A 20,814-nucleotide genomic window follows, 5' to 3' on the forward strand; every position below is an offset into this window, starting at 1 on the left:
CAGGGTAAACACACACCTGGGAACACTCACATGCTCACCTACTGGGAAAAGGGGTGGGGTGTGCAAACAGACCAGTCAACGGTGAGAAGAGTGAGCGTGGGGACGAACATAAGCATGTATGTGAAGCAACAGCGTAATGAGGCGAGGGGGCGATATCTTATTTCTCTTTCAAGGAAAAGGGTTGTCTCACGTGGAACTGTAACCACAGGACACGCTCCTGTTGATCCACTAAGATGGCCAACGTTCTTATTCACGCAGGTGTTAACCAGAAAGAGGTTAATACTGCCCCAGGACTGCACTCGTACACAATCACGCCGAGCAACAGTCACGTTAGGCAGCAAAAGGGGCGGCAAGAAGTCAATGTGATCACAGCCCAACAGTACATACCGCAGCCACCATGACAACGATTCAGAGTAAGTGGGGTTGAATGTGATAGATGCAACTTTCCTGTTCAAAAGTTTGTAGCTTTACGCTCGAACAGCTTGTCCTGGGGTGTATCTTCGAGCACAACCCAAAGCCAACGTTTCCATATGTCTGCAATGAAAATGGGAACATTTAAGCTCCGTAGTACAGCAACAGTTAATGCTGACTGCTCTCATCCTCATTCTGTCCCCCCCCCCCCCCCCCCCCCCAACTCGCCCTCCGTTTCTCTTTCCAGTGAAGGAGTTTCTCTGAAGAATGTGTTTTTGGCCATGTGCCAGCTTCTGTGCACTGCTGGCGGGAACAGACCCTCCCTTTGTTCCGGAATCCTCTACCAGCCCGCATGCCGCTTTCCCATTGGCTGGCTGCTTCGCCATTGGCTAGCTACTTCGCTATTGGCTGGCTGCTTCGCGCGCTTTCGCTCCCCTCATGCAGCCGGCAGAGTGCGGAACAAAAGGTCAGCGAGGCTGCGCTACTACAGAGAGCTACAAACACACACTCTCCACCCGCCTCCCTCTGAAAGATAACACCAGCACGCTGTGGGCACACTGGGACAGGGGGAGAGCTGCTGGACGCACCGTGGTGGATGTGTTTACCTCACTGTGATGGCTTAGAGGACACAAACACCTCCCTCCAGCAGATGTACTCTAGCATCAACACCGGGCTTTTATCATGCCCTGCCTTTATGAACAGTAACATATGCATATAGTCATCTACACATGGCCAGATTATAAAGTTGTGACTGAAGCTTGGAATCTCAGGACCACTGACTGAATTTGACTCTGGTTTCCATGTCTGGCTGTGAAGATTAGCACTCTCACATGCACACTCAAGTGTATCATGATGTGTCTTTCTGACTAATCTTATAGACCAATGGCAGTGTTTGTTGTATGACAGAGGTTGTTAAGTATTTTAAGCGAGTGGTGTGTTCCATTGTTAAGTTCCTCAACGAAGTCGGGGAGAACTGAGAGAGGAAGTGGTAAATAAGACTTGTGGGGGTAGGCCAAACTTCACTAACTTAGTATCCACACATGTACAATATGTTCACACATCTCAGTTTTCAAACCACACACACACAAAATCTGTTGTTCTCTGCTTTCAGGACACGCCCACTCATCGACTCACGTGTCTAACAGCAACATGTTTCGGTTTCCACGGCTACAGAAGGGCCAGCTGTCTTTTGGCGGGAAAGCTACCTCACAGTGAAGAAATGCTTTTGTTTTCTTTTTTTTTTTATCTATTTTTCCTGAGAAAGTTTGGAACTGCCACAGGTCCCACAGACAAACTAATACAGGATACTAACTCCTTCACTGGCAATAAAATGAAGTGGTGTCTCTTTGTTAATAGCAAAACTCAGTTAAATCATTGACTGTATAACACTTAGCCACATATTGTAAAGTCATTTTATCACACTTATTCATATCATTGAAACCATTCGTCCTGAACTTTATTGCAATGTGAGAACACTACAAAAAAAAAACCTCCCAATACAAACCAAACTAAGACAAAGCCCAGCCTGAAAGATACTGTAAAACAACTGATTCATTTCTGAACACTGAATCTGATCATACAAATGTTATAAGTTGGTCCACATCCACAAGTAAGAATGGTGAGTTGTCCTATCATTATGTCATATGACTGAGCAGAGGCTGTGATCCTGGCAGCAGCATAGATAGGCAGGAGCAAAAGTCACTTCCTCCATTTTCAAAGTTTTACCACAGGTATGCTGTAGGGGTTAGCATGGTCTCTTAGCTACACCTCTGTGCTGATTTTTTATTAACTGTACTTACCTGTTTTATGAACTAATGTTCCTGGCCACAGTTTAAAATAGCTAAGAATTTAAGAACAAACAGTGCAAAGACTGAACAAAAGCAAAGATTTTAAGATAACCTCACAAATCACAGCCGCGCGCTCTAAAGAGTATACATGAAAGATTACTGGCAGGAGTCATGCCAAAAATAAATTCTCATATATCATTACATTTACCATAACTCAATTTAATTGTTATGGTAAGAGATGCTTCTATAAGTCTGAAAATCAGAAGCTCAATTTTCAATATTTAAAAATAGGGTAATTGAATATCTAACATATTGTCTTACCTGATAGTTTTACAGGTCATTTAAGAGATGTATCTAAACTGTGAAATGCCTATTGTAAAATAATACTTTATACTTATCTTTAAACATACATAATGTCTGTGTGGACTAAAAATATAGCACATGAAAAATCTCCTTTAAAACAATAGCAGAGAATAACAGTAAATGACTATACTGAATAAACTAAGTTTATTGTGTTAGGAAGTAAATCAGGACTACACAGTTAAGAAACTGAACTAGAGATTTTGCCATGTGACATTCGCAGATACATTCCTCAGTCTGTTCCATTTGCTGTTCGGACCTCGTAAGGGTTAAGAGGAAATGATGAACTCTATTTCGGAAATAGCAGTTTGTGGACTCTGGCAAAACATCAGAAGAGACAACCAGACATAAGTTTACTCATGGAGCATCTGGAAACAGGAAGAACCAGTGACTACCACCACAGTAATAGTTCACTTAGCCAAATAGTCCAGTACAGCCCAGTAGATGATGGTTGAAGATAGAAACCCAGTATGCCCCCCCCCTCCACCAGTCCACTGGGATCTCCACGGTGATCAGCACTGACTCACACCTCCTATTTGGCAGAGGACAAAGTTTTTTTTTCATTAGAAGTCACACTCTCACAGACCAATAACACCATCCTATTTAATAGCACACACACCATTAGTCATGTCGTATTTAGTGACTTCAAATGCTAAGGGTGACATGTGAGGTTATTTAGTATCGTACAGTAGGCATAAACATGGACAGCTTCACATTAACCTTTTAACATCTGAAAGTAATCCAAGTGTTATTTGATATCTGGAGTAAAGTGAACAAGAGACCCGCAGACTGAATGGATGTCCTTACAGGAGTGACATTAACATCAATCAGACTAAATGGCTATTCCTCGAAGCATGTGTTACATTCTTCTGTTATTTTGACCTAGTACTACTGTTATTCAGGAGGTAACCATCCATGTTGAATGCCAGTATAGTACTGACAGATCATTTGGAGGGAAATAGTGTAATAAACTTTATTACTCATTCAAAATGGGACACACTCCCTGGGTACATTTCTGCACACCACATGTTAACACACACACAGGTAAGAGATAAAAACTCTTTGGTGTTATGTTCTGTGGCAGAAGGCCAATAGTGATGGCTAACAGAAATGACTCAGTAAGTACACAAGAGCAGTCACTCCCTGTAAAGCACACCAGCCCTAATCTCTCTGCTTTAAAGGATGCGGCTATGAACAATAGCTCTTAACCTTTCCCAGACATCATTCCCAAATGGTGAAAACCAACTGGAATAGATGCAAACAAAGGAAGTGAAGGAGGAGGTGGCAAATAAATAAATAAATAAATAACAGAAAAGTGAGAGTGCTGAGGTTTGCCCTTACTCATGACTCACACACATTAATGGCATTTAGTCTAGACCTCAATCATCTACAGTAACTGAGGCATCATGAGTTCAATATTCAAGTTATTCAATATAGAAAAAATAATATTCTGCATATTTCTGGAGCATCTCCGATGTTTCAAACAGCAGCACCCAACATACGTTGGGTTACAGTATAAATCTTACTATTACCTGAATGATTCAGACTGGATTCCGAGCGGTCTACGGGAAGCAACGTCGTTTTACTGGTAATGACGGAAGATTTGGCCAACGGCAAACAGCGACCTCTTGTGTTCATGAGAAGGGTTTGTGGATAGTGAGCCCAAAGAGGTGAAATAGCAGTGCAATACCGCACGGTATTTAGATATGATGAGATCACAGGGTTAACAGGATTAGCAGACTCACAGAGCACCTAAACATGCACGGTCACGATGATTCGTCTCTTCGCTGTCCAATAGAATCTGGGTGATGCAGAATGAGTCATAGCCTTAAGGTATAATATACAGCTAGTGTAAACAACAGAGTCTCTGACATCATCTCACATGCATTTGAGTCATTCAAATAGGATTTAGATAATTTGCTGATTGACAATTTTGATATTGGTGTCCTGTCATTACTGCATTTCATAATTAAATATTATCTCCACAATTAGACTGCATATTAAAAGGCTATTCGCTGTCACATGGTAATTTTCCATGATAGTGAGTGGAGTAGTGAGAGAATACAGTTCAGCTGAATCACAGAACTCAATAATGGACTCGAGTAAGTCGATAATCTCTCTTTTCGAACAATGTTATATTTTCAAATCCCATATTTCATTTTAAGGCTTCAGCATTGACTACACAGACAATTAGACAGTCAGCATTGCACAGAGAGGAAGAGATCTAAAACACAGAGAGATCAACTCTCCGTTACACCAACCAGGCAAAAAAAGAACCGAGAGCTTTCTGTTCAAGTACTGTGGCATGTTAGTCTTCAATATAAATACTCAAAACAGACCTCCAAGATCCAGAACCAGCATTTTTCCCTCAATGAGAGTGATTTTGAAATTTGATGCATTGACACTGGACAAGAGGAAAATGTTGGGCAGGGCCAATACTAATGTGAGTGCTACTTACAGTGGGGGGAGGTGGTGTAGTTGGGAATGAACTAAAAGCTGTTTAGCTAATTAGTTTTAGCAGATGAGGAGTTGGACATTCCAGAGTTGTGTGAAAGTGAACTCCCTGTTTCTCACATCTCTCACATTCTCTTCGTTCCATTTATTCCACTGTGCACTGGTCACACCCGAGAGGAACTGACTCCCCTGCCAACAATCTCATCCTTCTGTTCAGAGGCGTTTGGTAGTTTAAAAGGAATCCATTCAGAAAATCCCTTTAGGCAATCTATAGGCCTCTGAAATCCAATATGAACACAGTGTTTTGCCCTAAAATTAAGATTTGTATAAATGGGACCTGGACTCTGATCTGTTCATAATCTGCTGCAAAATCAAGTACATTTGAGCTTGCCTTGACACACATTGGGGTGCTAATGGGGTTCAAAATAAGTTTTTATAAATGAATATATATAATGAATTAGCCCAGACTGTCTAGATTCCGCTAATGTGTATTAAGAGCAGTAGGACAGAATCATAGCAACTGGGGGGTAATCATAGCAACTGGGGGGTAATCCTGGCGTAGCTGCAAACTAATCTTAGAGAGCGCGAGATAGAGAGATAGAGACAGAGAGCAAGAGCGATGTGGTATGTTTAAGTTTTCGGGTCTAAGATAAATAGGAAGAAACAATGGAAAAGCAAACAGAAATTACTCAAATGTCCCTCACACGATCTTGCATGTGTATGTCCACGTGTTCAGACCATCTTGTCATTTTGAAGAGAAGACAGAATGGAGTAGGGCTGATGAAACATGAGAAAATTTACCATTGTTCCACTGTGAAACTCAAACAAAACCGTCTCAAAGCAGATTCAACCCACACAGGCCTAATCAGGCTATACAAAAAACTCTACAGACTGTGTGGCTATTAGCGAATCAATATGAATATACCAATATATAAAGCATTATTTCTGGGGTTCTTCTGTTGCGAATACGATGATACTCTGACAAATTAATACAAAACGCCTTACTTAAACTTGTTATGGCCTGGTTAAAATGACAGCTATGACAGGAATTTCAAATTCACTTCTCACCCAAATTAGGCCACACATGCAAATGGACATCAGCTTTACTAATACTAGAGAGCCTTTACACTGACACAAAGCTCACAATGTCGGAAAATGGTGGCCAGATGAAAATGCAAGGTGACATCCATCACTGTGTGTGTGTGAGAATTAGGCCAACAAACAAGAGGAACTACAACTACCATGAGAGTAACTAGTCCAACCAGAAACCCCCAAAGTAGGTCTTGCATCAAACCAACTTTTCAGGAAATGCATCAAATAAAAAATGTAGATAAATATGCATTAAACAAAAGAAACTTAAAATGTAAGAATTTCGGCAGAAGAACGACATAAAACATATTTCTTTACAGCACATCTTATAAAAGACTTTGTCTCAAATGCCAAGGACAACAGAGAAGAAAAAATACAAAAGCATAAATGTACAGTGGAAACAAAAAAAGAATCATTCCAAACAATATCGCATCTCTCAACATTTCAAAACCACAGAACATTATGAGACCACAATGCAGACATTACTGCCATAGTTCTTCGATGTCAGTATTGAGTCCGTCAGGTTTCGAAAGCATGCCAGGAAGAGAGTGCGTCCAACTGCTGATTTTCCGTTGTAAAAGCTTTCAAGGCCGCTTGGGAGAAGCTCGGTGTTTGCAGCGGAAAATGGGCGTGAGATTTAATTGCAACCGTTTCTTTTACGCTCTGCTGTTCCATTCGATCAGTTTGGCGCGTGCGAGTCTCAAAGGACACGGGAGGAAGACTGAACTGGCCCTCACCAAGGGGAATCGCAACATCCAACAGCAAACAAAACCAAGTTACATTGTTCTGTAGATTAATAATAATTTCTTCAAGAAAGTTGTGAACACGTATATATTGCTCTAATACAAAACATTTCTAAATCATAACAGGCTTACTTGCCGGTGTAAAATCTAAACAGTAGATGCTAATTCTTTAATTATGTCCTTGGCTCTGTGCAATTTATAACCTTAACATTTCATAGCATTAACCTGAATGCCTCTTTTAAAAATGCAAAAAAAGACCTCAACTATTTCAGAAAACAATTATATAAATCGACAAACTCAAGAATTATTTAAATAACCAAATTTCAGAAATAAAATAGCGCAGGAATTCAGCATCTACTCTGAGTCTTTGGAAACAGAAAAATGTCCAATCTCAACTATTTTAGACATTTCCAACCCTGCAATCCACTTTTGAAGCAATTGGACAGAAATGTTCTGAAGAGTCCCGTTTCCTGCCTTTCGGGTACAGTCGAACAAATAACGAAGAACTTGGAGGTTCAAGTGTTCTGAGGCTTCAAAATTTTGATGAACAGGGTTCAAATGATTTGTACTATTCCAAAGAAAATAAGGTCACAAATAACAGCCACAGTGATGCCTCACACTTTCAGTTACAACCAAGAGAAAAACGGTTCACTTCTGCAGCCCTGCAGTCATCATACCAGCTGCCCCCCCAATCCACAGTAGTCTTTGGGCAGATAAAGGCAGCGGGGCCATATTACCCTGCAGATAAAACTATACAAAAATAGATGCTCAAGACTCACTTAGTCTAATAAAACTAAGAAAACAACCAACGAAAAAAAATTACAGTAAAGTCTTTCCTTTGTACATACAAACTAAGATGTTCTTTCTGACCATAACAGTACATAAGACTGAGGAAAGAAACATTGCTTACTCAGTATAAACAATTCATTTTAATACATCTTAAGCTCCAATCCTCACTTTGTGTCTATACACACACAAACACACCCTACAGATTATCTTTAATTTATCGAGTGTGGACATTCATACGGAGACGGCAGTGACTGAGAGGTGCTGCCATCAAGTTCCCATTATTTGAGCACAGTGTAGCTGATCTTCCCTTAAAACACGCCCTCGCTGGAGACACGCCCTCGCTGGAGACACGTCCTCGCTGGAGACACGCCCTCGCTGGAGACACGCCCTCGCTGGAGACGGGAGCCCAGCCCACACCAGCACGCTCAGCTCAGGTAGTTGGTGGTGATGAGAGGTGCTGAGCGATCGTTGGTCAGTGTCCGGCGGAGCTTCACACCCCTGCGGATCATGCTCAGCATGTCTCCTCCCCCAGACGTGTGGGCGGAGCCCGGGGCCACGCCTGGGGTCACGCCCTGGGAGGGCCCGGCGGAGCAGCCGTGTGGGGCAGTGGAGCGCTGGGGCCCGTCCTGCTGCCCCTGCTGCTGTTGTGGGTGATGCTGGGCGGGGTGGGGCTGTTTGGGGAGCTGTGTGTGCAGGGGGGGCTTGTGCTGGGGCAGCTGATGGTACTGCTGCAGGCTGTAGTGGTGCTGCTGTAGCTGCTGTTGCTGCTGTAGGGCTTGACTGTGCTGTAACTCCTGCAGCTGTGCTTGGCTGTGCTGTGGACGGTGCAGTTGTGCTTGGCTGTGCTGTTTCTGTAGCGGTTGTTGGTTGTGCTGGGGCTGCTGAAACTGCTGATGATACTGTCTCTGCTGCTGCTGGTGTAACACATACTGCTGCTGCTTGCTCATCTGATAGAGCTGCTCACCCCCGCCCCCTAGTGGAGGCCCGGGGAACATGGCGTAGTACGGAGGTGGCACTGCGCTCAGGCTCTGGGTGGATGTGCAGAGAGAGTGTCTGGCGTGGGCCAAGTCTGAGGTGGGCGGCTGGTGCGTTTGAGACAGGGGAGGCACGTTTACAGCCTCTTCACTCTCGTTACGGCCCGGACCCAAACCTGCTGTGGACACAGATGCCTTCAGAGGCACCTACAAAAGAGATGGAGCCGACCGTTACTCTGTGGTCTACATTAAAACATAAGAGTAATAGATTATATATAGATTAGCAACTCATTAGCACCCCTCGACAAGACTGTATACTAATGAGGTCAGAGACAATAACCAACACAAAGGATTCTTATTATGTAAGTACAACAGATCTTTCCGATTTAGAACCGTTTTATTTATAACATACTGTTAATTGTAGTTTCATAAAAATGCAGTTATCATTTTTTACTGTAGGGTATTTTGGAGAGTGTGTTCTATCACTTTGGAATTGTGTTGATATGTGTAGGTGAATTTAAGAATGGTGACAACTAGGGGTGTGACGAGATCTCGCAAGATGTAACTCAGCAATATTTCTCTATATTGCACTCTGTATTGACAGAGAAGAACTTTGTTTTGCACATAATATTGGAGATATTTATTATTGGAGATAATATTGGAGAAATATTAAATTTTATTTATTTTATCTTTTATGAAATTTTATTTTAATTTCAATTTATAGAGGAAGAAGTTTATTAAAAGTTCATGCTTACATCATGCATGTTAAGAGTTATAATAAAACATTTCAAAATGCATGTGCAACTAAAAGTCTATTTAAATAAAAGTCTGTTGTCCAGTCATATAATATGTCATTTTAGTTTTCTTAAAATCTCGTCTCGTTCTTGTGAACCCACTCGTGACTAGTGTATCGTCACACCCCTAGTGACAACTTTACTGTTGGTAAAGTTGGTTAGTTGTTGTTTAGTTATTAGATATTGGTTAGTTGCTTGTAACTGTAAAAACGTTCACAAGACAACGTAAATGTGACCCATGGGACTGGGCTGATCAAGCCAGCGTCTGTTAGCAGCTATTCCACCACATGGGGGCATCAGTCTGTTTGTGCTGCTCCTATCTGCTTCGAACCAAGTTATGCAAAATATCCTAAAGATGTCACAAGGCAAATGGAACACAGGGGTTTGAACTATTTTGGTGAATTTTGCTGCTAATGGACTGGGCTGTGAGTAATGATGGACCTGATTCACTGGGGTCCTTGGACGAGAGGACAGGCCCTCTAAACTCATCTGAAACTACTTTGATACTACTTTGATACTCTGGAATTACAGAAAGAAATAATATAAGACAGTGTCTTCAATGCTATGTTCTGATTATGTGACTGCAGAACTCTAGAACCTTTAGGTAGGTATGAAGTTCTCGTTTTTATCAGATTCACTATCACAAAAACATAAGCAGTAAGATTACCTGCTTTACGTAGGTATGTTACAAAAATATTAAATATCCAAAAATGGCAAATTCACACCACTGGATAGAGCCTTTATACAAACAGAACACCACCATCCATGTTAAGATTGGTTTAGGAAAAAAAAATGACATTTTAAATGGAAGAAAAATGCGCCTTTTTTCTCTGACTGTATTAAAGCTAAATGAAGAAAAGACTGTGATCGGTGGAGAGTAGGGATGCAAATGATTAATTGACTTTCGATTAATTGTCGATTAAGACGTTACTCGATCAAAATGTATTAATCACGATTAATCGTTAGAGAGCGCTCCTGTAGTAACTTGAACAGAGTGTAAGAACGAGAGGTGAACACGTGTCGCGAAAGACCAGAGTGGAAAACAAAATGAAGCGGGCGAAAAGACGTGCGGTGTGGGACCATTTTGAAGCGGGTTCGGGAAACGAGGCAGAAACTGCGTAATCCAGAAAATCCCGAGGAGGGAAACTTTATTTTCCACGCAACTCAAACAATAGCACTGTTCTCTTCCCCTCCCCTGGCGCGCGCAGGCGCCGCTCTCCCAGTGTCACTTAAAGGGCCAAGTGCCTGTCTGTTAGGGAACTCGCTGCGAGGAGTAGTAGTCGCTACAATTTCAACATTGTTAATTTAGGCTAAGAAGTCAAATGTTCTCTGTGTAATGCGGTATTGAAGTACAACAGTTCCACTAGCTCACTCAATTATCATTTGAACACCATGCATGCAGCTGTCCTGCATATCACCAGTGCACCTGGTCAACCTAAAATCACAGCTACACTGGGAAGGCGAGCGTTTTCGAAGCTCGCTATGAAAAATGAAGAGTGAGCTAAAACAAAGCTAGCTACAACTACTGCTGTAGCCCTTACAACAGATTGTTGGACGACTCTAACAACATAAAGTTACATTACCGTGACGTGCCACTACACTGACGAGAACTGGCAGCTAAAATCTGCAGTGCATGTCAAACATGTCGGACAGACACACCGGTGACAGTTTAACTGACAAGCTCAATGATGTTGTGGAAACTTGGGCATTCTCCGGTCGCATTACAGCATGTGTTCACTACAACGCTAGAAACATTGTCCAAGCATAGGCTCAATAATATTCTGTTTGGCTCTCTATTTAATATCTTCTTTAAATTTTTTTTTTACATTTTTAAAAATGTCTAATGTTTCAAATGCAAGAACGGAGCCAGTCCTTAATTTATTCCTTTTTAAAATGAAAGAATGTATTTTGTTATAGCCTACCATAAAAAATTCCTAATGCATAATTACTTGAGCAATATATCATATAATACAATATAATTATAATAATATAATATATACTTTTTGTCCAAAGTGTTTTAACTACACTGCTCAAAAAAAATAAAGGGAACACTTAAACAACACAATGTAACTCCAAGTCATCCACACTCCGTGTTCAGATAGGAAACAACACTGATTGTGAATCAATTTCAACTGCTCTTGTGCAAATGGAACAGACAACGGGTAGAAATGAGAGATTTTCAACTGATTTCAAAGATTTTTATTAATTGAGATCTAGGATGTGTTATTTTAGTGTTCCCTTAATTTTTTTGAGCAGTATATTTAGCTAATATTTTTAAAAGCCCTATTGAAACACTGAAATTCAGGTGGAAAACGCCGCTTATCGATTAATCGAAAGTCGATCGATAAGATCAATCAACTAACGATTAATGAATTAATCGATAATTTGCATCCCTAGTGGAGAGATTATACAATATTAATAACCATAACTTCTATATTTCACTACAAAAAAAAACAATTGAAATATAGTCAGTTAATAGTATGGACATTATAATATTCAAAATGAATGAATGAATGAATATCTAATGATTAATCTTTAAATTAATTAATAAATAAGTCAGGTAATCATTATGGTCAAATAAAAAATAAAACAAAATTCTATAATAATAATATTCTGAGAAAATGCTGTAACCCAAAGATTCTGTTAACATAACTAGATACTATGTTAAAAACAGGCATGATTAACTCATTAATTATTTATTAATTACTTGATTTTGTTGTCAGCACATTCAACTTTGTACAGAACAAAGTATTCAATGAGAATATTTCATTCATTCAGATCTAGGATGTGTTATTTGAGTGTTCCCTTTATTTTTTTGAGCAGTGTAGTTAGTTTTAATATATAAAATATTTAATAAATATTTTGTGTTGGTTTATTAGGATATAAATTATGTGCTTTTGTTCATGTATTACACCTTACGCCGCAAGATACAGGCGGCCATAATGAACCAGATTGTCTGACCACCTGTACCGGCTCAAAAAAAAAAAAAAACTTTATTTCTGATAAAAATTTAATTTCATCAGAATAAAGATAAAATACTGAATTTATCTGAAGCTCTTCCGATGTCTGAAATACAGGCGCTCCCCGGATTACGATGTCAATTCGTCGTAAATCGATTTTCAGTGTAAATCGGAACATATGTACATACTGTACGTAAATAACATACTGTACACAGTTATCTTATCCTAACACCTATCCTGAGGCCGTCCTCGTCGGTCCCGAGCCGCATAACCGTGTATTCTTCCGCACACACCAAAGACCAAGTTCCATTTACGACGCAGAACCACTTAGGTTAGGAGTGGCCAACCTGCGGCTCTTTGCCTGGTTTCATGCGGCTCCCCAGCAGGTCTGCACTCTCACCTGCACTAACTGTCTGTGTCGTGGCCCGGTTACCTCATCAGCTCTGAGGGCGACACACTGCTACACCTTCGTGGTGTGCGGTTTGTTTACAAGCCTAGCAAGCAGCTAATACTTTTTAACTTTTAAACATACTTTTAACTTCCCTGTATGATGTGGCTCTTTGCCGTAACACAGTAAAAAAAAAAAAGCGGCTCTTGGTCTCTGACGGGTTGGCCACCCCTGACTTAGGTCCAAACAAGGCTTTATACAGTAAATGGGACATGTGTTGTAACCATGAAAAACCGTAACTCTGGAACCTTGTAACCTGTATGATGTTTATGTCGATTGAATCGGAGCAATATCTTCAGCACGACCAAACAAGTTTAAAACATAAACTGACCAAAACAAATTGGACTTAAGGCTGGAGGAAGGTAGCTTTTCTATGTAATGTCCGAAAATCAGAAGGCGGGATGACCCTCAAGTCAATTAAATGACACCGCCGTCATCCATCCAGCGCTGATGATCCAGTGAGAAGATCATATTTCGGCCTCAAAACAGATGCGTGCGTGTATGGTTTATTATGATTTGATGGATTTTTTCCCCCCAAAAGATTAAAATGACGGAAATCCGTCGTGGCGGTGGAGAACTTTAACCCATGACCTAGGCTCACGTGTGAACGGCAAAGAACGTGAGCGAAGACCTGCGTGCTGAAGTACCTGCGGTGTACAGATGGGGATGGGCACTCCGCCACTGATGGTGCCCCGCCGCGCCACGTTGGGTTTGCTGGAGGGCTTGCGGCGGATGGTGGCGGTGTGGGGCTGCCGGGCCAGGAGCTCGGGGTCCACCAGCAGGCTGACGGTGGAGGCCGGCCTCCTGCTCTGGAAGAGGTTGCGGTAGTTGAGGCTGAGGTCACTGTTGCGTGGGACCGTGCAGGACTTGTCGAAGTCCGACTGGCTGCAGGCATCGTCTCCACCGTGGAGAGAGATGTAGTCGTAGTCTGAGAAGAACAAAAGAAAGAGGAGGAAGATGAAGTGAGGAGAGCACCATCAGGATGAGCTTAAGGATTCACATGTGGCACGAGCTGAAGGGCTTTTCATGCAAAGTGGAATTTTCTGGGATGCACAATGAAAACTGTCCACCGATGACTCAATGAAAATGAACACACACACACACGCACACACACGCACGCACAAACACAACATTTTGAAGTGTATACAATGGTATTGCTTGACTGAACATGGCCTTCTTTAAAAGGTTTGATAGTTCATGATTAACAGAATAAGATAAACCACATCCAGTTTGTACAGTACCAGCAAGAAACCTACCATATAGAGGTGGTTCTTTCTTTATCGCTGTAAAAGAACAATACAGTGCATTTAACTCGTATAGAAAGACCCCATGGAAACACAAACAGCAATCTGGCATTTGGTGCCATATTTTAGTCCACATAAAATGTGTCAAATGTTGCATATATAATCTTCAGATTGCTGCATATAGTGAGTCATCTCACTGTATGATATAAAGCACTATCCACAGCAAAAAATATACTTAAAGTAATTAAAAAAGAAAAAAAGACCACAAAAAGAGGTTTGCTTATTAGCGAAAGGCAACGGCCCAAAATACACATGATCTCCAGGGATGTGCAGTTGAAGAGGACTGTGTGTGTGTGTGTGTGTGTGTGTGTGTGTGTGTGTGTGTGTGTGTGTTGTGAAGGAAATATTGATTATGTTCATGTGTGATTCATGTTAATCATGTCCATGCAGACACTATAGCATGGTCTGTGTGAAAAGTACTGCTTAGTAATTAACTGTAACCATATTGAAGATGTTTTTCTGTAAGACTGAAGTTTTCTGTGCAGCAGCAGAGTTGGTGATAATATTGCTTATCCATTTCTAAGCACCCAAGGTTGAATCACAGGGAAACTGATAACTGCTCCTGGGAAGCAGGCATCCTTAGTTTTTTCTACACACACACTTTGACTATAAGAATCTGGACTGAGAGAGACAGTTCAGAGTTACTGCATTAAGCGTACGCTTCACATCATACTTTTATACTTTTATATTTTGTAACTCTCTTGCTATCAAATAAATACTGCTTAATATATTATAAGACCTTGAATTCTGTGCCATCAATTCCACCACAGTGTACACTCACCGTGCTGTGAGGGTATAGTGTCCTCAGAACAGGATGGCGTTGTTGTCTGAGTGCTGTATCCACTGGAGCAGTGGAGAGAGTCTCGGCTGGTGCGAGGAGCTTCTGAGTTCAGACCACTACCCAAGGCCAGAGCCAGCTGCTCTCGGGCTGTGTGCGGCTGGGAGGGGAGCAGACAGCCAATCAGTATGCAGCATAAAACAAGGTCAGATTCACTCAGACACTACACTACTAGCTTTGTTAGCCATATCCAGATTTTTAACTACACTCTGAGTGTGTGAGTGTGTGTGTGTGTAGTACCTTTCCTGATGTGGACTGTGCTCTGACTCGTTCTCCGTGTCCACTGTAGGCATGGTGGGCAGGAGGCACAGAAGTACCGTTCTCTGTGCCAGGTGCATTCTGACTTGCCCAGGACTGTCTGTTGACAATACTGTGGTCCTACACACACACACGCACGCACGCACACACACACGCACACACACACACTCTTTTTACAAGCTGATCAGAGGTCACACACAAATTAAGTATGCAGCATGCAACACTGCAAACCAAATGACATGACCCAACTTACACAATTGAGCATGACATCATCCTCTGCTAATACATACATGCCACAAGCCACCTAATATGAAATGTCGTGACTGAGAGGGCACAGTTATCAGCTCAAAACAGCTCCCTAGTGTCTAGACACTGTCACAGCAGGGTTCAGTCTGCCCACGCCGTCACAGCAGGGTTCAGTCTGCCCACGCCGTCACAGCAGGGTTCAGTCTGCCCACGTTACCACAGCAGGGTTCAGTCTGCCCACGCCGTCACAGCAGGGTTCAGTCTGCCCACGCCGTTACAGCAGGGTTCAGTCTGCCCACGCCGTTACAGCAGGGTTCAGTCTGCCCACGCTGTCACAGCAGGGTTCAGTCTGTCCAGTCTGTTACAGCAGGGTTCAGTCTGTCCAGTCTGTTACAGCAGGGTTCAGTCTGTCCAGTCTGTTACAGCAGGTCTTTGGGGCAGGTTGTCTGTGATGTATGATGTTACTATATAAGGACAAAAGGACAGAATAAGTGACTTTTGGATCATCTTGGGAAGTGGGCTGTCTAAAGTTACAAACACCATCAAACATTCAACACACAATTCACTACAAACATGCACACTGAGGTTTAAGAACTGGAACTAGTTTAAGAACTAAAATGTGTGCAAATGCTTAATTGTGCATTCCAACAGGACCAAAAACTGGTCTCAAAAGTTCAAACTGGAGCCATTGCTACAATCTTGCTACGTCATGGCTGCCATGACTACGGCAGTAGCTCCGCCTGCACCACCTCCCCTCAATGAAGTTCACCTGTGTCTTTGTAGCCATATAATCCCTCCTGTGCACAGTCCCGTGTCTTCAGGACAACTGGCTAATGCTCGTAATACTCGGCATCCTGCGTTTCCCGTTTGCATCTCTATCATGAATGAATCCCACTGAGCACAGATGTCCTACCTGGTCCTGAGGGACAGCACCAGCACTGCAGACTGGACCGGTTAGTTTAGGCTTATGTGGTTTAAATGATGTTACAGCAATCATATGCCAGTATAGCAGATTCAGCAAACAACTTGCTGTCTTGTTATGAACTATAAATTCATTTTATTATTATTATTATTTTTAACCTGTGTGATCTTTACATCCCTGACCCAGTATGCAAACACCTAAACGAACACGGCACACAACAGGCACAGGGGCGTGGACGAAGACACACAATATGCACGACAAGGAATGGCTATGATTATTCCCACACCCAGCCTCCCACACGGAACTTAATCCACAGTGAGGTAGTGCTCACAGTTTTCCTGTGGCGTAGGCGTGGTGCTCGGTAGCCTGAGCGCAGGGCTGTGGGGGAGTTCCCCTCGCTGTGGGAGCGAGAGCCCACCTCGCCCCCCACCAAGAGGAGAGGAGTACGAGAGCGCTGAGAGGGAGCAAAAGACAAGAGTGAGTGTGTGTGTGAGAGAGAGAGAGAGAGAGCATGGAAATAGAAGAAGAAAAGTATAGCCTCGTGTGAACAGTGTTAGTGTGGGTTCTTGACTCCATACTGGACATTTTGACAGAAGCCGAGCTAAAAGCCAAATGACCCAGCGAGAGACAATGAACTATGCAAAACTATGTAAAAGACAAGGCAAGCAGGACAGCTGTATCTGTATCTGTGTGTGTGTGTGTGTGTGTGTGTTGTTGTACCTGTGCTGTTTCTTGGGAACGTAAATGCAGGCCATCCACAGCACTGGAGATGGAGTCCAGTGAGGGGACGTGACGCACAGAGGTGTAGGTACTACAGACGAAGACAACACGTGGACAGAGAAGGAGAGAGTCAAACACCCAAAACACGAGCTCCAAGTGAGGGCTTTATTCATCTGTCCATCATGCCAAGAAAAACTGTACAAACAGGATGAATAATGAAGTGCAGGTGTACTCGTACACACACACACGCACTCACACTCACACACAGACACCCACCTGCTGATGCTGCTCTTACGTGACAGCGTGTTGCTAGGAGATGCAGGCGGAGTCTGGTATGTGTAGTTGTAGGTGTCTGAGCCCTTTAGGTCAAGAATAACCTACAGAGGGAGAGAGCGCAGCAGGAGAGGGAGAGAGATTCAGTTGCTATGCATCTGTGGGTGGAGGTGGCAAACAGTTTGTAGGCAGAGGTGGTACGAAACTTGGCTGGTTGTACCTGTTCACTAGCAGGGGGAAGAATGCTGGGATCAGCAGTAAGGTTGCAAAGATCCTCTAGAATGGACTGTAAGTGGGTTATCTCACCAAGCATGGTAATCTCTTCATCCTTATGAAAACACAACAAAACAAGCAAACAGAACTATGGCAGTGTCTTCACATTTATTCATATAGCCACTCTCCAACTAGATAGCCCTCTGACTGAATAATACATTTATAACAAACACACACACACACACACACACACACACACACACACACACTATATTGCCAAGAGTATTTGCTCACGCATCCAAATCATCAGAATCAGGTGTTTCAGTCACTTCCACAGCCACAGGTGTATATATTTAAGCACCTATGCATGCATGTTTTAACAAACATTTGTGAAAGAATGGGTCTCTCTCAGGAACTCCAGTGTGGAACTGTGATAGGATGCTACCTGTGCAACAAATCCAGTCGTGAAATTTCCTCACTCCTAAAAGCTCATATGTGAATCAAGAAAGGCAATCGAATACTTTTGGCAATATTGTATATATATATATATATATATATATATATATATATATATATATATATATATATATATATATATATATATATATGAGAGAGAGAGACAGACAGGGAGGAAGGAAGGAAGGAAGGAAGGAAGATTTATTTTGGACCAAGCACATTACTTGCACAGCCGCTGAATTTCCTGAAACGTTGTTTCTCTGTAAACTGTGCTCTTCAGTGCACTGAAACACGTGTACTCACCAGGACGGGTGTGAGCATGGTGACGAAGGAGCAGAAGCGGGCCCTCTCCTCAATGAGGGCCTGGCACACGGATCTCCTCTCAGACTCCTCTAACTCAGCACAGCGAGTGTTCACATCCTGTAGGGCACTGTCCAACTGCAACCGCACCTCATCCCTCCCTACACACACACACACACACACACACACACACACACACACTAGTGATTACTAGGGGGCTGTGGATCACACGTGCCCAGAGCGGTGGGCAGTCCTAGCACGGCGCCCGGGGAGCAGTTGGGGTTAGGTGCCTTGCTCAAGGGCACCTCAGTCATGGCCTCAGGTCTGGGAATCGAACCCACGACCCTCCGGTCACAAGACCAGTTCCCTACCACAGGACCATGACAGTAATTGTCGTATTTCCACACCTAAACTATAATTATAATAGTTTGAATATAATCACATACAATACAATAAGCTATAACTAACAAATAAATCCTCTTAACTTTTCTGAAACCTATAATGAGTCTCTGTAAAGTAAGCAAAAATTATAAAAATGTTCTATTTTTAAACAATATACTACGTTACCACTAGATGGCAGTATTGCATTACATCTGTCCACTTAAGTCTGCGGGGTAATAGAAACTTGGTTAAATTATATGGGCAAAAGACTAAATTGTGTTAACACTGGTAAACCTTGTGACTGCAGTAACGAGCGATATCCCCTGCATGCAAATTCGCCATAAATCTCACCATCATTCATTTATTTTCAACGGGGAGCAGCGTAAAATGCCCGTGGGATTGAGAGATATCCACATATGGTGGAGCAACATTCCAACAACGTCCATGTGACACTACTACAGTACCTGCACAGTTCCGTCTGCACCACGTCCATGTGACACTACTACAGTACCTGCACAGTTCCGTCTGCACCACGTCCATGTGACACTACTACAGTACCTGCACAGTTCCGTCTGCACCACGTCCATGTGACACTACTACAGTACCTGCACAGTTCCGTCTGCACCACGTCCATGTGACACTACTACAGTACCTGCACAGTTCCGTCTGCACCACATCCATGTGACACTACTACAGTACCTGCACAGTTCCGTCTGCACCACGTCCATGTGACACTACTACAGTACCTGCACAGTTCCGTCTGCACCACATCCATGTGACACTACTACAGTACCTGCACAGTTCCGTCTGCACCACGTCCATGTGACACTACTACAGTACCTGCACAGTTCCGTCTGCACCACGTCCATGTGACACTACTACAGTACCTGCACAGTTCCGTCTACACGACAAGCTCATAACGGCTCCGTTACCTGACACTGTTCATTGCTGCGTTTCTTTTACTTTGTACCAGTATTCCTGCAAAGTCTTTGACTTTGTGTTCCTGGTGGGTTAAAAAATGAATCGCACTTACAGCAGGTTACACTGAGTGCATATATAAGCTTAGGACAGTAATTGTAAATATTAATTTGAAATGTATTTGAACTTCACTAGTTCATGAAAGCCGCTTTCATTGACGTCCTGCACTGTGGCCCCTGACACAGGAAGCGCTGGGGAAGTTTACACTGGTACAGTGAGACGTACCATAAACCTTGTGACACTGAACACATAGCAGATAGCTAAACAAGGCTAACTTCTGCCCTGTGTTAGTTTTACCTAAATCATCAACATCTGACGAACAATATGACTGATATTCATGAGATAACACAAAGTCGTCTAGTACTTAGGTCAAGATGTTTAATGTTCTGTGTTGTGTTGGGAAAGTGTTGCAATAATTAGGAAATTATATATTATGCAGACGTAATGGAAACAAAATTTGAGGAACACTGACAAAAGTGGCAGTGAATCACTGGTAGTGAATGATGAGCAAATGGTGCTGTGATACAATTTCCTTAACGGATAACTGCCCCAGATAGTTTCCATCATTAGGCATCTCAGCATGTGAAGGTGAAGTGTGTTCGATGATGGGCTGGGGCACAGGGTTAACGTACAGTGGGCCGGCTGACGAATGAGCGAGCGCAGACGTCAGCTCCCCCATATTCCAGAGGTTCAAAAAGCACTAAATGTGCTATCTGCACCTCCTGTTTGCCCCGCCACCAGGGCCTTAGCAGCCAATTCTGGGCCCTGTACACTCTCAATGTCAGTGGGTCCCTATAAATGCCAGTAAACAAGGCACATGAGCAAAATGGGCCCCTCTCCCTACTCGGGCCCTGGGTAGTCAGGTCCCGATTTCCCCCCCACTACGATGTCCATGCCCAACACCACTACCATTGTGATTGATTATTCACCAGTTTCAAATTACATCAAACTAGAAACCTAATTCTGTCTATTTCAGCGAGACAAATGCTCTAACAAGTATGATTGAGGTCTGGAGAAAAACTCCCTTAATCAGATTTGAACATTTGTTTACAAAGAAAACCACCCAGTTACACACACCATGTGATAGGTTTACATATCACATAAGCAGGGCTTTCC

The 20,814-nt window shown here is 42.7% G+C and overlaps 1 protein-coding gene across 3 annotated transcripts in view; it reads right to left on the reverse strand.

Moving 5' to 3' along the window:
* Nucleotides 1-4,674: 4,674 nt before the first annotated feature.
* Nucleotides 4,675-20,814, reverse strand: part of mtss1 (MTSS I-BAR domain containing 1) — a 61,825-nt gene continuing 45,685 nt past the window's right edge. Inside the window, exons 7-16 of one of the 3 annotated variants that reach the window (XM_077013763.1) lie at nucleotides 18,343-18,500; nucleotides 17,591-17,698; nucleotides 17,374-17,474; nucleotides 17,098-17,188; nucleotides 16,709-16,831; nucleotides 15,192-15,329; nucleotides 14,895-15,051; nucleotides 14,066-14,092; nucleotides 13,457-13,737; nucleotides 4,675-8,814 (exon numbers count right to left, since the gene is read on the reverse strand). In XM_077013763.1, coding sequence (XP_076869878.1) covers nucleotides 8,059-8,814; nucleotides 13,457-13,737; nucleotides 14,066-14,092; nucleotides 14,895-15,051; nucleotides 15,192-15,329; nucleotides 16,709-16,831; nucleotides 17,098-17,188; nucleotides 17,374-17,474; nucleotides 17,591-17,698; nucleotides 18,343-18,500 — 1,940 coding nt within the window. In that variant the 3' untranslated portion in view covers nucleotides 4,675-8,058. The remainder of the gene's footprint in view (nucleotides 8,815-13,456; nucleotides 13,738-14,065; nucleotides 14,093-14,894; nucleotides 15,052-15,191; nucleotides 15,330-16,708; nucleotides 16,832-17,097; nucleotides 17,189-17,373; nucleotides 17,475-17,590; nucleotides 17,699-18,342; nucleotides 18,501-20,814) is intronic. The other 2 variants (XM_077013764.1, XM_077013765.1) reach the window with 2 other exon arrangements.

This window comes from Brachyhypopomus gauderio, chromosome 8 (genome assembly GCF_052324685.1).
Source record: "Brachyhypopomus gauderio isolate BG-103 chromosome 8, BGAUD_0.2, whole genome shotgun sequence".
NCBI lineage: Eukaryota > Metazoa > Chordata > Actinopteri > Gymnotiformes > Hypopomidae > Brachyhypopomus > Brachyhypopomus gauderio.